This window comes from Sceloporus undulatus, chromosome 2, assembly GCF_019175285.1.
Source record: "Sceloporus undulatus isolate JIND9_A2432 ecotype Alabama chromosome 2, SceUnd_v1.1, whole genome shotgun sequence".
In the NCBI taxonomy this organism is placed as follows: domain Eukaryota; kingdom Metazoa; phylum Chordata; class Lepidosauria; order Squamata; family Phrynosomatidae; genus Sceloporus; species Sceloporus undulatus.
In genome coordinates, this window is record NC_056523.1 from 262521754 (window position 1) to 262541293 (window position 19540).

The 19540-nt window shown below is 46.1% G+C and overlaps 1 protein-coding gene across 9 annotated transcripts in view; it reads right to left on the bottom strand.

The window, feature by feature from the left end:
• The window catches only part of CSNK1G3 (casein kinase 1 gamma 3), a 120589-nt gene that overhangs the window by 80780 nt on the left and 20269 nt on the right, over positions 1-19540 (bottom strand). For 7 of the 9 annotated variants that reach the window (XM_042449326.1, XM_042449327.1, XM_042449334.1 and 4 more), the window contains 2 exons: positions 11735-11809; positions 9134-9565 (listed from right to left, as the gene is read on the bottom strand). In XM_042449326.1, the coding sequence (XP_042305260.1) occupies positions 9134-9311 (178 nt within the window). In that variant the 5' untranslated portion in view covers positions 9312-9565; positions 11735-11809. Of the gene's footprint in view, positions 1-9133; positions 9566-11007; positions 11068-11734; positions 11810-19540 lie in introns of those variants that run through there. The other 2 variants (XM_042449328.1, XM_042449329.1) reach the window with 2 other exon arrangements.

Consider the following 19540-nt stretch of genomic DNA (forward strand, 5'->3'; position numbering starts at 1 on the left):
AACCCTGGATATAATTCCTAGAGATAGAGGAGTACCTCTTGTCTCATAGCTGTTTGGGAGCGTTTCTCCCTCCCCTCCCTCCTTCATAGAAGGGGGGGCACATTTGTTAAGTTCTCTTTCAAGTGGCTAGAAATCAGAGAGACAGGTTTAATTTGCATTACAGAAATAATGCAGTTCAACATTACTTTAACTGCCATGGCACAATACTATGGAAATCTGGGATTTGTAGTTTTGTGAACTATGTAGCCTATCTCAGGAAGCTCTGGTGTGACAACAAACTAAAACCCCAGAATTCCATAGCACGGCCATGGCAGTTAAAGCGATGTCAAACTGCATTAATTCTGCAGTGCAGATTCAACCATAAATCATGTAGTCAGGAATATCAGTATGCTAAGGGATCTTGTAGCACTTGAGACTAACTGTGTGAAAAAAGTTTATAGCATAAGTTTTCATTGGCCTGTAAAACTGCCAAAATAAAGCTGCTTCAGGTCTCTTTGGGAGTATGCTGTTTAAATGATGGCATGCATCCTAAGAATCCGGAAGCTGCACCAAAGCTGCACTCCAGTGCTTAGGAATGGAGTGTGGCTTTGGTGTGGCCTCCGGACTCTTAGGACATGCATCATTTAAACAGCATACCTCCAAAGAGACCCGAAGCAGCTTTATTTTGGCAGTCTGTAACAGGCCGTAGACTTGCATCTGAGGTTTTGTGGAAGAGAATTATGGCAACACTAATTGCACGAAACTTCTTTTGTACACCATTCTGGGACAGGATAGAGGGATGCCGAATGGAGACCTGTGGGAAACAAACCATGTCTGTTCAGGCTTAGAGGCAAGAGACCTAGCATGGCTCCTCCAGCTTTGCCTCACCTTGGAACAGAGCAAAAGAACTCTGTCCTTCCCTTGCTCTTTCCCCTCTTTCAAAACTAAAATACTTGCCATGCCCACCTTTTCCCAGACACCAGCTGGTTGCAAGGCAAAAGGAAAAGTGGGGGTGGGGGGGGCGCAGGCATGTGCTCTTCTTTTTGTTCAAGCCAGCTAGCCAGGGCAGAAGGGAATAGGCAGGCTCTTCCTCTTTTCCCCTTTGCACTGGATACTGTCCATGCTCTGGCAACTCTTGGGGTTTCCTTTTCCTGCCCCCTCCCTTTTATTCCCCTCTCCCTCCCTTTGCCAGGAGAAGCCTGCAGGAGGTGGAGGAAGAGGGCAGCTGCAGGAATATTTCTTGGCATGGGCAGGCAGCCCTTCCTTCCTCAGGTGGAAATCCTGCTGAGCTTGCCTGCCTTTCGGACAATGTTGTTCCTTCCATAAAAAAGCCTCCCTCTTTCACTTTCCCAAGCCACTCCCCCGCCTCATCTTCCTTCCCCCAAATGCAAATGTATTCAGGTTCTCTTTTAAACTTGAGCCCGTTAGCAGCAATTGTTGTTGTGTGCCTTCAAGTTGTTTTGACTCAGGGTGACCCTAAGGAGAACCTATCATGGAGTTTTCTTGAAAAATTTCTTCGGAAGGGGTTTGCTATTGCCTTCCCCTGTAGCTGTGAGAGTGTAACATGCCCAGGGTCACCCAGTGGGGTTTCATGGCAAGCAGGATTTCATTTACAGTTCCCATCCAAGTCCACGGACTTGAAATCCATGCAGGGGCGACCATCATTAACCTTAATAGGGCGTGCACCCATGGAGTGCGCCCTGCATGCACGTGCCCCATTCAAGTCCATGGAGCTTGATTGAATATGCAGAACATTTGGAACTCGTGGGGGGGGGGGGACAGATCCCCTGCGAATTCCAAGGGGTGACTGTATTTCCTTTGCAAAATTACCCCAAAGCAGCCACTTCCCTTGCTTAAGAATCTTTGTTTTCTCCCTCCCCCCCTCCAGTAGAACAGTGGACCTAATACCAAGAAATAGGCATGGAGGGGCACTAGGGTTGAGACCCAAGAGGAAAGGGGGTGGTAGCCTGAAAAAGTATGGGGACCACTGCTCATATCTCTTTCTGAACAACCTTGCCTAGAAAGTAAGAGTTTGGAGATTGATGGAGCTTTCGATTTTGCTTTAACCTTCCTCATTACCCCAACCCAGCCAAAAAAGGGGGGGAAACGACACAGTAAACAAACTGATAAGAAGTGAGGGAAAATGGGGGAAGGGAGCATGTAGAGACCCCATGAAACAGAGGTGTGAGGGGTAAGGAGGAAGGGACTAGAACCCAGACAAAGAAAAGAGAAAAGAAATGGTCTGCAAAAGGTGGAGGAGCTTGAGTATGACCTTTCCTGGGCGAAGCAAGGAAAAGAATTGAAGAAGGATCAGGACACTGAATCACTCAAATTAATATATGATCCCTTGAAGGGCGACCTCGTCCAAGGAGCCCGAGTCGACTTGAGATGTGTCTCGTGTCTGATGCGTCTCGTGGTGGCACTTGGCTCAGTGGAGGAGCTCTGGGCCACGGACTCCAAGGCAACAGATGCCGAAGCATAACAGGAGGCAGCCAAGAGACAGGAGTCATGTTTTTTTCTGGCTTGAGGAGCCAGCGATTTACACAGGGCACAAGCCTTGGGATTGTGAGTCTCGCCGAGGCAAAGAAGGCACAACGAGTGGGGATCCTGCCCGGGGATTTAACCAGACATCGTGAGTTGAATCAAGTCCTTTAAGCAAAGTCGTTTGACATGCAGAACGGTCAACAATACATGAGGGGGGGGGTCAGATCAAGAATGGTCAAGATGGTCCGTTAGGTCAAAATTCCAGTGAAAGAAGCAAGAAGCAGAAGCGAAGTTACTAAAGCAGCTAACACAGCAGAAAGAAGGAACTGAGGAAAGAGTGGGAATGCAGGGGGCTTATAAGGGATGGGCGGAGCTACTGCCAAAAAGTTGCAAAGTTAACTTTGCCCAGTGATTCCAGAAGTTTTCTAAGCAGCACTGCGCAGGCGCAGTACAACCCATTTGTATGATTCACAGAGACCACAAAAAAGAAAATGGTTTTTTATATATATAGGAAGTGGAACACTGGCATTCTAAATGTAGTCAGGAAAAACCCAATTCCTGACTTAAAACAGTATGTTATCCCTTAACTGTGGCCTTAACCCCCAATATGCTGGATTTCTTTTATCTAGTACAGTGGTGCCTCGGGTTACGAATTTAATTCGTTCCGCGGCCGCTTTCGTAACCCGAAAAGCCTTTGTAAGCCGAATTGCCATAGGCGCTAATGGGGAAAAGCCGCGTTTCGTGCGAAAAAGCCGAAAAAAGCACCAAAATTTTTTTTCGTAACCCGAGTAAACATTCGTAACCCGAAACAATTATTTCCTATGGGATTTTTTCGTATCCCGAAAATTTCGTAACCTGGGTATTTCGTATCCCGAGGTACCACTGTATATTAGGATTAAAAATCTAACAGCAGTCATGCTGGATCACATCAAAGGTCTAAGGTCCAACATTCTGCAGCAGCCCAGCATATGTGTATGGGAAGCCAACAAGCAAGAAATGTGTATAATAGCACCATTTCATTCATCACAGTTTATGAACCTTGTTTGCTGTTAACTGCCATCAACTATGATTTTTGGTGACCCTATGAATGAACCTCCAACTCCCCTTAATGTCAATAGCCCTGCTCAGGTCTTGCACATTCAAAGCTGTGGCTTCCTTCATTGAATTTAGCCATCAGTAATGCAGCCTTCCTCTTTTCTCATTGTCATCTAACTTGCTAGTGTTGTGTGCCTTCAAGTTGTTTCCAACTTACAGAGACCCTAAGACTAACCTATCAAAGGGTTTTCTTGGCAAAATTTGTTCAGAGGTGGTTTCCCTTTGCCTTCCTCTCAGGCTGAAAAAATGTGACTTGTCCAAGGTCACCCAGTAGGTTCCCATGGTCAACTGAGAATTCAAGCCCTTATCTCGAGTTGTAGTCCAATGCTTAAATAAATCCACAACATTGGCTCTCTATCTTTCCAAGCATTATTGTGTTTTCTAGTGAGTCATGCCTTCTCATCATGTGGCCAAAATAGACCAGCCTCTGTTTAGTCAACTTGACTTTTAGAGATAATTCAGGCCCAATCTGCTCTAGGACCCATTTATTGTTCTTTCTAGCAGTCCAGTTTGCAGAACTCTTCTCCAGCACCACATCACAAATGAGTTTATTTTCTTCACTGTCCAACTTCCACAGCCACACACATGAATGGGAAATATAATTGTATAGACCATTCTAACTTTAGCATTCAATAATATATCCTTACACTTAGACTTCCAGGAGAAGAATGGAGGACTAAGCGAGAGTGGTCCCTTTAACATCCGGCCCCCTCCTCCAGCCCCAGACCAACTCAGCGTGGGCCCATAAAGCCTTGGGCTCCCATTCCCAGCCATGGACTTCCAGGAGGAGAATGAAGGACTGAGCGAGGGAGGCCCCTTTAACATCTTGCCCCCCTCCAGTCCTGGACTAACTCAGCGTGGGCATCAGCCCATAAAGCCTCAGGCGATACTAAGAAGAACATTATCTTGTTGCTAGTTTTTAGTCTCTCCCTTTTTCATGGTGTCAGATTGTAATCTTTTATTGTAATTTCTTAACTGTAATGTTGTAACTTGTTGTGCCGTATTTCCTTTATTATTTCATTGTTTATTGGCATCTGCTTTGTTGTTTTTTTTAGAATGAAGGGTTGGAAATGGGGATTTCTTTTTGATAATTATTGATTTGAATGTATCTGTGTTAGGCTTTTGTCATTACTGAATTGTTACGATATTACTGTTGTTATTATTATTACTATTATTATTATTCTGTTTTTGCTATGTATTGCTATGTTACATTTATTTATTATTTTATGTTTATTGTTATTGTTTCTTGCTATTACTTTGTATTATCCCTACTGTTGTAAGTCACCCAGATTCCCAGTGATTGGGCGGGATATAAATAAATACTATTATTATTATTACTTAGGAATCTTGTCTAGTTCCTTCATAGCTGCCCTTCCAGGGCTTAGTCTTCTTCCAATTTCTAGACTGCAATCTGATTAGTGATTGAGCAAAGATATGAAAAACCTTGAACTATGTATTTCAATCTTCATAGTAGCAAAGAATCACATAATCCTAAAGTTGGATGAGACCAGAAGGCCCATCCAGTCCAACCTCCTGCCATGCAGGAATACACAATCAAAGCACCCCTGACAGATGGCCATCCAGCCTCTGTTTAAAAACCTCCGAAGGAGATGCAACCATACTGCAATGGAGTGTGTTTCACTGTCAAACAGCTCTTACTGTCAGGAAGATCTTCCTCCTGTTGAGGTGGGATCTCTTTTCCTGTAGTTTGAACCCAATGCTCTGTGTGCTAGTCTCTGGAGCAACAGAAAACAAGTTTGCTCCATGCTCTTATGGCATTCTTTCAAACATTTAGCACTGCTAGCATGTCACCTCTTAAACATTCTCTTCTCCTGGCTAAACACAGCCAGCTCCCTAAACCACTCCTCACAGATCATGGTATCCAGACCTTTCATCATTTTAGTTTTCCTCATCTACTTTAGTTATCCAAATAATCTATGAACATTTTTGTAAGGATGAGCTATTTCAACAATTTTCTTCCTGATGTATGAAAACCTTCGAAAAACATGCCTTTTTTCAAAGACTGTTCACAATATGGGATTTATTCTGTACAAAATTCAAACTTGGTTGTTTTGCTCAGATAACATTTACAGTATTTTCTGTGCAGGAATTAATATCAATACTGAAATATTATTTTCCATGCAGAAAATACTGCCTTCTGTACAGAAAATGCTGTGATTGGGGATTTATTCAATATAAAATTCATACATGGTTGATTTGCATAGAAAACAATTTTCTGCACAGAGAACAACATTTTCTGTGTGGAAAATAATTCTTGCATAGAAAATGCAGTATTTTATGAAAATGAACCAATGTGAATTTTCTGCAGAATAAATATCCAGTTACACCATTTTCTACAGAGGAAACAGCATTAATGCATGGGGGGGGGGAGTGCTCAGCACACAACTATGTGCAAATTTTGTGCAGAATAAGACCCAAAGTGCAAAGAATAAGTCCCAAACTCATAAGTCCAGGATTCTTCTGATCAGGGTTGTTCAATACTCGACAATCATGTTTTTCTATAATTTTCTAAATATTTTCAAATATTCTTTTCATTTCTGCACCAAATACTGAATACTGATTTAGACTGAAGGAGGATAAAATCAAAACTATGCTAAACCACAAAGCTCACCACGGGCCTTCTCAACCTCAGATATTGAGATTGTTATAGAGAAAGTTGTTATAAAGGATAAAATGATTTAACTACATTCTTTGATAAAACAACAATGCAAATACAAGACATATTCTAGAAGAATAAATTACTGCCATGAGTCCTTCTGGTTCACTTTAGAAGCATTGCTGGCAAAAAAGGGCCTTTCCTGGCCCTAAAACGACTCAAATTGCTAAACATGCTGAAATTTTTCTCCATGGGTGGCACTGGTAGGTATCTGGGAGCAAACAGTTCAATTTTTTTTCCAGGCAATAGTTTTCCAAGATCCCCAAGTCGGAATTCTAGCCCCAAGGGCCCCCAACCTCCCAATGGTTTCCCATACTAGATGGAAGAGCTTTTCATGCCATTGTCTTTTCATATAAAGAGGTGAAGAGAGAAATCTGAAAAGAGGAGTATGCATCCTCCTCCGTTATCAGACTTTTATTCAACAGCAAATAACGATTTTCTAGTTCACTATTCACTGTCAGTTTGCTTTTGTGTACAAAATCCTCTATGCAGGAACAATGTGTTCTCTTCTATTCTAATCCAGGTAATTTTAGTATTTGTTTGCAACCAGTCTGAAACAATCCTCTATATATGTGTCTCACTATCATCTATTTGGGAGTGGGGAGCAATAGTGCCCAAAGAATATTTTCAAACTGCCTGGATTAGAAAACAGCAACCACATTCCTGCTACATGGCTCTTAATAATGGGCAAAATTGGCAGTTTGCTGATTGAAACATATCACTTCATTGACACACAAAGCTGGAAGCAGAGAACAAGTGTTAGCAGCCTTTCGCCACATAATTATATCCTCAAAAGAGTCTCCATTGTGCTCAGGGGTTCCTTATATGGATCCACTGGCAGACTGTGACAGTGACTGGAGCTAGCATATACAGTGGTGCCTCGGGTTACGAAATTAATTCGTAACGCGGCCGCTTTCGTAACCCGAAAAGCCTTCGTAAGCCGAATTGCCATAGGCGCTAATGGGGAAAAGCCGCGATTCCGTGTAAAATAGCGCCGAAAAGCACCAAAAGTTTTTTCGTAACCTGAAAAAACATTCGTAACCCGGAACAATAATTCCCTATGGGATTTTTTCGTATCCCGAAAATTTCGTAACCTGGGTATTTCGTATCCCGAGGTACCACTGTACATGCTCTGAAATGGAAGCTGCCTTGAATCTTATGCTGGAAAAAGGCACAATATAACTTGAATAAAATAATGAATAAAATATCTCCACAGTAGGAGGGACCAGCTTGGGTAGACTGCACAGAAGGCTCTGATTGGTGTCTCAAGACAATTTGTACACTTTGCAAAAGACTTTTGAGTGGCACCTTTTAGATGGCATGAAGCACTTCTCAGTCCCAGAAGTGACCTGCATGTAATGTCGTTTCATACCAAACAAACACAGTGAAGAGCTATATTTTCTTTTACTGGTTTAAGAGCAGTTTGTTTTCCAATTAGAGCTCTAATTAAACTAAGGATGGAAGGGACAACACTGGGGCAGCAACAGGAGAAAATATTTTCTTTTTAAAAGACAGCAATGTCAAACTTGAGAGCTTTTCCCCCAACAATGGAAGTCATTCTCAACAGGGAAGAACAGATAAATGTAACAGAAATTGGACTAAGAGAGGTTCTACTCTGGTTGAAAGGCATAGATGAAATGGAGGGGAGAGTGCATGCCCTGAGCATAGTGCAAAGATCTATGTGATAGTGCTTCTCCTGGGTGGCATGAGTTAATCAATTTCAGGTGCCTAATATTTCATGTTGTTGGATCTTCAGTTAATAAACCAGCTAGTGCACCCTTGCTATACCAGCTTTGGTGTTATTACTGTCATTTATTCTACCACAATTTTTCCTTTACATCTGAAAGAGGGAACTACTATTTCACACTGTAGTTTACTAGATGATCTCACTTGCTAGTTGGACCAACATTAAATCACAGCCCCAGTTGGAATTATGATGGCAAATCATAGTTTAAAGAAACAATGATTCACAGGGATTGGGTCGTGTACATGAGAGAAAAGAATTCATTCTTATATTTCTTCTTGACTTAACAAACAATGGTTAATTAAGTTAGAAGGTAAAAAACAGCTAACCTACTGTATACAAGAATCATGTTATCCAAACTAATGGCTTATTGCAGTGGTAAGTAATTCACTGCTGCCCAGATGTTTTGAATTACAACTTCCATAATTCCCAGCCACTAACCATGCTGGGTGGAACTGGTGGAATTTACAGACCAAGGAAAGCATCTGGAGGATACCTGATTGCTTACCTCCAAATACCCTCCTCCAAGTCCAACATAAGTCCAAGAATGTAAAGAAAGCTGGGCCATTTCTATTTCTTGGACTCCACACAAATCAAGACCAATCTACACTGGTTAATCCAAGAGAAAGTTTAGTACAGGGATCAGTCTGCAATGATGAGTATCAAAACTCAGACATGAATTCATCCACAGCATGCAAAACTGTATCACACTACTCTACTATTTACATATGTCAGAAGCCAAACTAAAATGTTCCAACATTAATTTTGCATAGTGATGCTACTGGTAGGCTACACTATTGTCTAAATGAACACCTCTAAATTCTTTTGATATAATATACCCTTCTTTTATGCGAGGGATCTGTTCCGGACCCCCCCCACATAAAAGAAAAAGCACATATGCTTGAGCCCCATTATAAGTAATGGGGGCTTGTGCTTGTGGCGGCCCGCAGTGGTGCGCATGCACCACGGGCGCACACGCCACTGCTTCTTCCGGTGCTACTTTCAACGTATGCTGAAAGCAGCATATAATGTGCCCGCATATGACGCGGGCACACCGTATAAGGTTAATATTAGGCATTAACTAAATTTCACAATACATAATGACATATAAAACGCTTTACTGGTAGGTAAATCTTATATGAAGGGAGCCTTACCTAATCGTAGCTCTCCAAAATTGCCACAGCCAATTTTTTTTCCAACTCTGAAGTTAGGTCCAACCATTAACACTCCAGAATTTGATGAGCTGCTGCCTCGTGGATTATGACTTGATCGTCCGCTAGGCCTTGCCATTCTATCATCCGGTTTGTCTTTGTCTTTCTTTTTGCTTTCCATATCAAGTTTATGGTACTCCACTTTGAATGTCTTTCCCCAATCAAGATAGGCAAAGTCAAATGGGGTAATGTAGAAATGGAAACATATCTAGTTAAGTGCTCCAGCTATTTACTGTAACTTAGGAAGCTGCTGCATGCAGTCACTGCTTGCGTATTCATCCCATTCGCAACGAGTTTTTCTGTGGTAGTTATTAAACCAAAATATACCCTCAGTAGGTCTTCTATCTGCACCATTTATTGGTATTTAATGTGCTTCTGTAAGAAGAACAACAGTTTTTTAAGTGACATGAAAAATATGAAAGTATACATGCAAACAGAAAATAAAGTACAGTCGGCCCTTCACATATATGGCTTTGACTTTTGTGGATCTGATTATTTGCAAATTTGATTAATATGTTAATTAATATGTTAATTAATATTCCATGGTCATTTTCTGGCAGATATTAACCACAGAGTTGCTCTGGAACACCTAGAAATTCCTAGACAGGTGTTCTCTCAGGTGGTTTTTTCACTTTCACGGGAGTCCTGTACCTCTAAGCCCAGCAAACGTGTAGGGCCCACTGTATATCATACAAAGAATAGAATTTAGAAGTGTTTAAGTTAATTGTTTATTGGTTTCACAAAAACTCACATAAAAATCAGAGAATTTGTATATTGTCAATTTATTATTATTATTATTATTATTACTACATTTTATTTATAAAGCGCTGTAAATTTGCACAATTTAATCATTGCTGTACTGTACTTAAATACTACACTATTAGCAAAGGTTTGATACCTCGATTTACTATTCGGCCTAGTCTAATATTGCCAAGACATTCTCTCTTTCACAAAATAGTCAAAAGACCTGCTGAGCTCCATATAGTATTGCCTCACTGCTGATTAAAATTGCCATCCACATCAACATATACCAAGATCAAATTTCATGCCTTAAATACTAAAATGCAAAAATCTGCTTGCTTTCACTGTCTCACCAGCTTTTTGTTGAACACTACTGCAATGGGCCCTTGATATCTACTGGAGTTTGTTTCCAGAACCTCCCATGGCTACCAAAATCTGTGGATGTTCAAATTGCTACATCATTGTTCACCACTGCTACAATGCTTTAGCAAAATGGTGTCCCCTATACAGGTTGAGTCTCCCTTAACCAAAATTCTTGGGACCAGAAGTACACTCATCCCTCCATATTTGTGGCTTTGATATTTGCGGATTTCATTATTCACGGATTTGATTAATATGTTGTCTCTAGGAGTATCTAGGTCTATGGTCAACTTTAACTAAAAGTCGCACTGAAAGACCTAGAGATTCCTAGAGAACACTCTACTAGGCATTTGTACTCCTCCAGTGCAGTTTTATAGTCAGTGTCTGTCAGACGTTGACCACAGAGTTGCCCTGGAGGACCTAGAGATTCCTAGAGAGGTGTCCTCCTCTAAGGTAAAAACACAGTGTTTTTGTTACAGTGGACCCTTGTTAAACATTTTCAAACCATGTATGCTTGAATCCGTGTATAAAAAATACATGGCTGACTGTATTTGCGGTTTTTCCATATTCACAGGGGTCTTGTGGCCCTAACCCTGGCGAATATGGAGGGACAAGTGTATTTTAGATTTTGAATTATTTATTTATTAATTTTGGAATACCCATATTTGCATATATGTACATAATAAGATAACTTGGAGATAGGACCCAGGTCTCACCACAAAGTTTCTTTTCCTTTCATATACAGTAGACCCTTGTTATATGCTGGGGTTTGGTTCCAAGATCCTCCGTGGATAACAAAATCCATGGATACTCAAGTCCCATTAAACATAATGATACAGCAAAATGGTGTCCCTTATAAAAAAATGGAAAATCAAGGTTTGATATTTGAAATATATATATATAAAAACATTTTCAAATCGTGGATTCTTGAATCTGTGTATAAAAAAATCTGTGTATAAGAAGGGCCAACTGTACATTTTATAAATACAGCCAAAATTCAATATTTTTAATAATTTTGTACATGAAAAAAAGTTTGTGTACACTGATCTATCAGGAAGCAAAGATGTCACTATCTCACCACCCATGAAAAAACTTTTGATTTTTTGAATATTTCATATTTTGGAATTCTGGATAAAGGGGACTCAACCTGTGTAAAATGGCAAAATCAAGATCTGCCTTTTGTATTTTTTTAAAAATACATTATTTTCAAACCATGTATGGTGAAATCCATGTATGGAGAATTCATGGATACTTCAGTACCTTGCTGAATAGATCCATTGTTTCTGCTTTTACATTTTTTAACCACAAAATAAGCTGGTCTTCCATATCCACATTTTAACCTACTGAACTCCCCAAGCATACTGCAGAGTCCCTACATCATCCAAATGTCCAACGTTTTATAAACATTTTACACAAAAGAGAACATTTACAAGTCAAACTTACCCAAGAAAATTTTCCAGCATTCATAGCTTTTTCCTCCATGACAATCCACATACCGTTTTAAATGTCAGTAACATTCTGGGGGGAAAGTGTACTTGAAATTAGCAATGAATTTTGATAGTTTGATCATTTCTGTTATGATTATTCACCTTGGTCCTGTCAGTGTTTTACAACTTAGTCATTCAAATACTTATATAAAATATGTGAGCAAATATTGAAAATTAGACCAGCAATGTATTTTTACCCAACCTGCATGAAATATTACATTGTTACCACATTGTAAGCTCCATAAAAACCTGGCCAAAATTCTATTTCCCTATTTCTTCATAGTAAAAAAATTACAACAAATTACACAGCCCAACATTTAACTACTTCCTTGTTCACATTCAAATATTTTGTCATTAAAAATGTACTCTCCGCTCCAGAGGACTGGGACATATAATCTAACTGGAATGAGATCTCTAAATAAATAAATAAATAAATAAATAATCACAGTCCAGTTTGATAACACTATTAACGATAAAAGTATCAAGCCTAAAGGTCCTACTGAAGAACTATTGTGGCTTCCACAAAGTATCACTAACGTTTTAGAAATCTCCAACTCCCAGCAAGGAGCAAAATAAGGGTCTTTTGACCTGGCTTCACTATGTGCAGTACCAAATAAAGCTATAAAATAGGCTTTATTGGTGTCCTGCAGGAAAGGAAGCATCACAGTACTTTAAGTTTTAGCATCACTTCACAGAAAATGATAGGTATGGGCTCCTAAACAACAGAAGAATATAATACATGACCAAGAAGAAATAAAAAGATTATGGAAACAATACACAGAAGAGATATATAAAAGAGATGATAGAATGAATGACACATGGGAAGAAGAACAGTACAAAAGGTAGAGGTTTCCCCTTTGACAAGATTGTCTTGTGTCTGACTGTAGGGGGCAATGCTCATTTCTGTTACTAAGGCGAGGGAGCCAGCGTTGTCAAAGACGCTTCGACAGTCGTGTGGCCAGCAAGATTAAACACCGAGGCACATTGAACACTGCTACCTTTCCACCAAAATGGTACCTGTTTATCTACTTGCATTTTTACATTCTTTTGAAATTATAGGTTGGCAGAAGCTGAGACTAGTGACAAGAGCTCACTCCATCACGCGGCACATGGGTCTCACACTGCCAACCTTGTTGTCGTCAGAAACAGCATCTGAACTGCTAAGCTACACTGTCCCTTGAAATAGCATAAAGATGAACCCCAATTTTTAGAATGTGAAGTCAAACTGCACTCAAAGCAACTGGGAAGAATAACTCACCAGGTAGAGATTGCATACCAACAGAACTGCTACAATCTACAGAAGCAGATTCTACTTTAGTTCTGACTAAAATCTACCAACAAATATAGAAAACAAAACAAAAATGGCCCACGGACTAGGAACAATCAACACAGACTCCCATGCCCCCAAAAAGGAAATACAAAAAAGCTGAATAACTACAGACCATTGCATTAATTTCCCATGCAAGCAAAGTCATGCTCAAAATTCTGCAACAAAGACTCCTACCATATGCAGAGTTGGAAATTCCCAAAGTGCAAGGTGGGTCGCAGGAAAGAAGAGCCACCAGAGATCACATTACAAGCATACACTGGAGTGTACCAGGGAATTCCAGAAGAAAATTAGTATGTGCTTTATAGACAACAGCCTTTGTATAAACCACGAAAAGCTATGACTTGCCCTTAAAGAAATGGGAGTACCATCACATTTTATTGCCCTGATGTGTAACCTGTACTCAGGACAAGAAGCTACCATCAGAACAGAATACAGGGAAACGGACAGGTTGCTTACCTGTAACAGTATTTCTTCGAGTGGTCATCTGCGAATACATACAAATGGGTTTCACTGCGCCTGCGCAGTGCTGCTCGGAACCTACTGGAATCACTGGGCAGAGTTAACTCTGCAACATATTGAAACTTTTTGGCGGTAACTCCGCCCACCCTTTATAAGGCCCCTGCCTTCCCGCTCTTTTCCCCAGTTCCGCAATTTTTCCGCCAAGCAGGCGATGGAAAGAGCCAATGTGAGCAGGACACTGAGGGGACGGACGGGTGGGATTTGTATGTATTCGCAGATGACCACTCGAAGAAATACTGTTACAGGTAAGCAACCTGTCCTTCTTCTTCATGGTCTCTGCGAATCATACAAATGGGTTTAGACTGACAAGCTAAGGTATACGGCGGAGGGAGTGTCCTGAAACCAAAGCTATGGTGATCCAAAGGTATATTTATTACAAATAAACACCTTGAACCATAAAAGAGTCAGTCTTTTTGTTCATGCACAGATAAAATAGCAATAACATTGCTAAACCTGAGGAGGGAACAGAGGTCATGCAAGACCAATCCCATAGAACTTGTGCAAACCAACATTCAACAAATGTAAACAGTGTCAACTGTACAAGTGTAGTAAACACAAAACATCAGTAGTGCAATCAATGCAACCCTGAAACCAACACAGCCCTCCCGAAAGCTGCGTCTCGAATGGCCCTGGTGTCCAACCTATAGTGCTTAATAAAAGTCAGAGGTTGGGACCAGACAGCAGCCTTGCAGACATCCTCCAAAGGGATCCCCAACAGGAATGCAGAGGATGCTGCCATTGACCTTGTGGAATGGGACCGAACCCTGCCAGGGAGAGGCTTGCCCAACAGTTCATAGCAGAGGTGGATGGTACCAGCCACCCATTTGGAGAACCTCTGCGCAGACACAGGCAACCCTTTCTTCGGTTCCGAGTAGCATTGAAAAAGTCTCTCGGACCGACTGGAGGCAGCAGTTCTGTCCAGGTAAAATGCCAGTGCTCTCCTGACATCAAGAGAGTGTAGGCGCCGCTCCTCATCCGACGTCGGGTTGGATGCGAGAGTGGGTAGCACAATGTCCTGGCACATGTGGAAAGCAGACACAACCTTCGGCAAGAAGGTGATGTCCGTACGGAGGACCACTTTGTCCTTGTGGAACCTCAGGAATGGCTGGTCCCTCCGTAAAGCACAGAGTTCGCCTGCACGGCGGGCAGAGGTGATGGCCACAAGAAAAGCGGTTTTCCAAGTCAATAGTCTCAAGTCCGCTGTGGCCATCGGTTCAAAGGGCTTGGATTGGAGGGCAGACAGTACAGACTCCAAGCTCCAAGCCGGCGTTGGTACCGACACAGGAGGATAAAGGTTGGCACAACCCTTCAGGAACCCCTTCACCAAGGGGTCTTTGAAGAAAGAAACCCTCCCCCCGAAGTGGTATTTGGCACAGATGGCAGACAGGTAGCATTTGATGGATGTGAGGGACAGCCCTCCATCCAAAAGTGCCATCAAAAACTCCAGCACCACTGGAGTGGACACCTGTGCAGGAGACAAGCCCTTTTGGTCAAGGAAGAGGCAAAATCTCCTCCATTTCAGGGCATAGGACCACTGGGTGGAAGGTTTCCTCGCAGCCAGGATCACCGTCCTCACTGCCTCCGGCAAGGCAGTCAGGGCCGAATCCTCCAGGCTACCAGCGGTAGGCTCTCGATGTCGGGGTGGAGAATTCGTCCGTCCTGGATCGACAGCAGGTCCGGGCGAGGATCGAGACGGAGGAAGCATCTCCTGGAGAGGTGGAGAAGGGATGCGAACCACGGCTGTCTCGGCCACCACGGGGTGATCAGGATCGCATGCGAGCGGTCCGTTGTCATCTTGGACACCACCCTGATGATGAGAGGGAACGGAGGGAAGGCGTAGAGGAGCTCCCCCGTCCAGAGGAAAGCGAATGCGTCTCCGAGGGATCTGTCCAATCGCTTCCTGGAGCAGAACTGGGGACGGTGGCTGTTCCACCTGGTCGCGAAGAGGTCGATCCGGGGGGTTCCCCACCAATCGAAGAGGTCACTGACCGTCTCGGGATGGAGCCTCCACTCGTGGCACACCGAAGGGGATCTGCTGAGGCGATCTGCCAGCTCGTTGTCTTCCCCGGGAAGGTGAATCGCCTGGAGGAGGACGTGCCTCTGGATGCACCAGTCCCAGATGCGGAGCATGAGGCCGAGCAGGGTCCTGGATCTGGTACCACCTTGTTTGTTGATGTAGTACATCACGGTGGTGTTGTTCGTCCTCAAGAGGACCACTCTTCCTGAGACAGCGGACTCGAACGCCCTCAAAGCCTTTTCCACTGCGAGCATCTCCAAAGCGTTGATGTGGAGGAGCTTGTCTTGTGCGGACCACCTGTCTTTGACGACAAGGTCGAGCAGGTGGGCGCCCCATCCCTCCAGGGATGCATCGGTTGTCAGAGTCAGTTGTGCCTGGGGCTGATGAAAAGGCATCCCGGTGCAGACGTTGGAGCTGTCTAGCCACCATCTGAGGGAAGCAGCCACCGGTCTCGGTACCGTGAGCCACTTTGAGGGAGGGTCCTCCAACGGAGAGAAGACGGAGAGGAACCAGGATTGGAGAGGTCGAAGGCGAAGTCTTGCCCAGGGGGTGACGAATGTCGTCGATGCCATGTGGCCCAGGGCGACTTGAACGTCTCTGGCCCTCACCCTTCTGTGGGAGATGCACGGCCTGAGGGACGTTGTCAGGGCCTGAAACCGATCCGGAGGGAGGAAGGCTAGGCAGTTTTCGGAGTCGAGGATGGCCCCGATGAACTTGGCCTGCCTGGTCGGTGTGAAGTGGGACTTTTCCCTGTTGACGACCAGCCCGAGGGAGTCCAAGAGGTGCAAGGCGAATGAGTCTGCCTCCTGCAGCTCGCCTTGGGATTCGGCTGCAAACAGCCAGTCGTCCAGGTAGGGAAAGACCATGAAGCCCCTCTGATGAAGGTATGCCACGACCGGTGCCATGCACTTTGTGAAGACTCGTGGAGCCGTGGCCAAGCCGAAAGGAAGCACGTTGTAGTGGTACGAGTCGGAGCCGACAGCGAAGGCGAGGAATCTCCGGTAGGACTCTCGGATCCCGATGTGGAAGTAGGCGTCCTTCAGGTCGACGGTCGCGAACCACAGGCCCTGGTGGAGCAGAGGCAGAATGGAAGCCAAGGTTACCATTCGAAAACGGCGGTAGTCAAGGAACAAGTTCAATTGTCTCAAGTCCAGGATGGGCCTGATGCCCCCATCCGCTTTCAGTACTGTGAAGTACCTGGAGAAAAAGGCCCGAGGACATTGGTCGGGCGGCAAAGGGGAGATTGCCCCTTTACCAAGCAAGGTGCGCACTTCGTCGAGAAGGGTGTCCGAGGGGGGAGTGGACATGAAGGCTCCAGTTGGAGGGAGCTCTTGGAACTCGAGGGCGTAACCCCTGCGGACGATGTTGAGAACCCACGAGTCTGATGTTATGGAGGCCCAGGTGTTAGCGAAGGGCCTCAGAATGTCCAAAAAGAAGAGGGGTGAAGGAGAGACGAAGCGCGCTGCGTCCCTTCAGGCTCTCTTCTTCCCCTGGTCGGTGTCCTGCCGGCGGGACTTGCGGTACCGAGGCGGGAATTTGCGACGGCCAGAGGAGGAGGAAGACTGCGAGGGGAAGCGGTGTCTCTGGGAGCCCTGCTGCTGGGACTGCCGATCCCGGGGGAAGGTCCCCTGTGACTGACCTTGCGGCTGCCACGGGCACTGACGCTTCCGATACGGAGAGGCCGGTGCTGAGGACATGCCGTGCTTCTTCGCCGCCGCCTTCATCCTGAACTTGCGGTTCAGGCGGTCGTCGGTCTCGGCGTGGAAGAGCCCGGTCCCATCGAGCGGCATGTCCTCGATGGTCGCCCTGACCGTAGGGTTGAGGTTGGAGGCCCTCAGCCAGGCGTGGCGTCGAAGTGCCATGGATGCTGACATGACCCTCCCCGAACAGTCCGCCACATTCCTGGAAGTGGTGATAAGCCAGCTTCCAATAGAATGGGCTTCGTCCCTGATCTCCACCAGCTGCCTCTGGATGTCATCTGGGACGTCCGGGACGAGGGGGGAGATCCGTTCCATGAGGGTCTGGATGTAGGCCCCCATGCAGGCGGTGTAGTTGGCAGCCTTGACGCCAAGAGCCGACGCCAAGTAGGCCTTCTTGGCCAGTCCGTCCACCTTCTTCGCCTCCCGGTCGACAGGGGAGGTGGCCTGCTTCGGAACGAAGCTGTGTTGGGCTCCCTCGACGATGGCAGAGTTCGGCCTCGGGTGGTCAGCCAGCCAAGGGCAACTCGCCGGGGCAACCCTATAGAGGGACTCCACCTTGCGGGAGGGGGCCGACAGGGTGGCCGGAGAGTCCCAGGACCTCTTCACAATGGTCTGGAGCGAGGGAAGGAGAGGCAGGCACGGCGGAGTGGGCACCCGTCCGTGCACCCGACGCTCAACCGGGTCCTCGGCGTCGTCTTCCGCGGAAGCGAGCTCAATGTCGAGGGCCCTCGACATCTTGACGACGTGCTCAGTGAAGGACCGGACGTCGTCCGAAGGGGAAGACGGCTCAGGGTTATGCATCCTCTGGGGAGAGGCTGGGTCCGAGAGAACATCCTCGTCCGAGGGTGCCTCAGAAGGAAGCAGCGGCTCATCCTCGGAGTCCAGGTCGGAGGAGAGAGGGTCCGTCACTCGAACCTGGGATCTCGGGCGGGTTGGAGCGAGGTCAGCTGAAGACCGGGAGCGTCTGCGAGGTGGAGACGGCGACCTCTCATAGACTGATACCGTCGGGACTGATCTGGACGGGGTGGCCCGGTCTACGGGACGGGGGTTCAGTCTGGTGAACTCCCTCAAGGCTCTGTCCTCCGAAACTGACATGTAGTACCGGCGTGACTGCGTGTCGAAAAAGAGGTCGGGGACGTCCTGGCCGCGGGGCTGGTCTTCCTCGTCGTCGGTTGCCGGGTGGGAAGGCGACCGGTGCTCCGGAGAGCGAGGAAGAACGGTGTCGTCCGTCCCATGGAGAAAACCCATGGTTGACAGAGGCAGTGGAGTGTCCGGCACCGGGGTCCCCCGGTCTACCGGCGTCGGCTCCGGGTCGCGGGGAGCTGCCGAAGCGGAAGCGCGGGCCTGTTTGGACGGAGAGCGCTTCTTCTCCTTCGCCTCCGGAGGATCGGTGGCGGGCCGCTCCTTGGAGGGCTTGGATTTCTTAGGGGCAGGATCACGACCGGACTTGTCGTGGTGCCTCTTCTTCCCAGGCTTGGGAAGCTCCTCCGTTGGGAAGAACGGGTTGTCCGGGTGGTCCAAGAGAACAGCAGCCGCTGTCGACGACGAAGGCCTTGGGGACTTCGACCCCTCCACAGGCCCAGCCAGGTCCTTAGGCTTCGCATGGCGCGATTCCTTGGATGCCTTGGAGGATGAAGGCGATACAAGGTGGACCTCCGGCTCGGTGGCCTTCCTCGGACGCGAGCCCTCCGATCCCTTCCTCGGTTTGGAGGTCGGCCCGGTACCCTCAGTCCCCGACGACTTGTGGGGGCGCTTGGAGGGTTTGTCGGTGGCACTGGGCGGTTTGGAGCCACGGGCCACATCGGAGGTGGTGGAAGGGGTCCCGGCCGGGACACACACCACGCTGGGAACGGCGACTCTCCCAGATCCAACGCTGGACACACTGGCCCGAGAAGATGAGGCGGGGGGCGCCGAAGGTGGGACAGAAGACGACCATGAACCTCCCTCTTGAACCTTTCCCAGGGCGATCGCCGAAGTGAGCCGGGACTCACGGTTTTTCCGGGCCTGGGAGGAGAGGGATCTGCAGAGCAGGCAGGCCTTGGTGTCGTGGTCCTTGCCCAGGCACAGCAGGCAGGAGGAGTGCAGGTCCTGGATGGGCACCTTGCCCCCGCAAATGTCGCACTTCTTGAAAGGTGCAGGCATTTCCAAGGTCGACAAAGCCAGAGGACAATCCGAAAACGAGGTCAACAGTCCGAA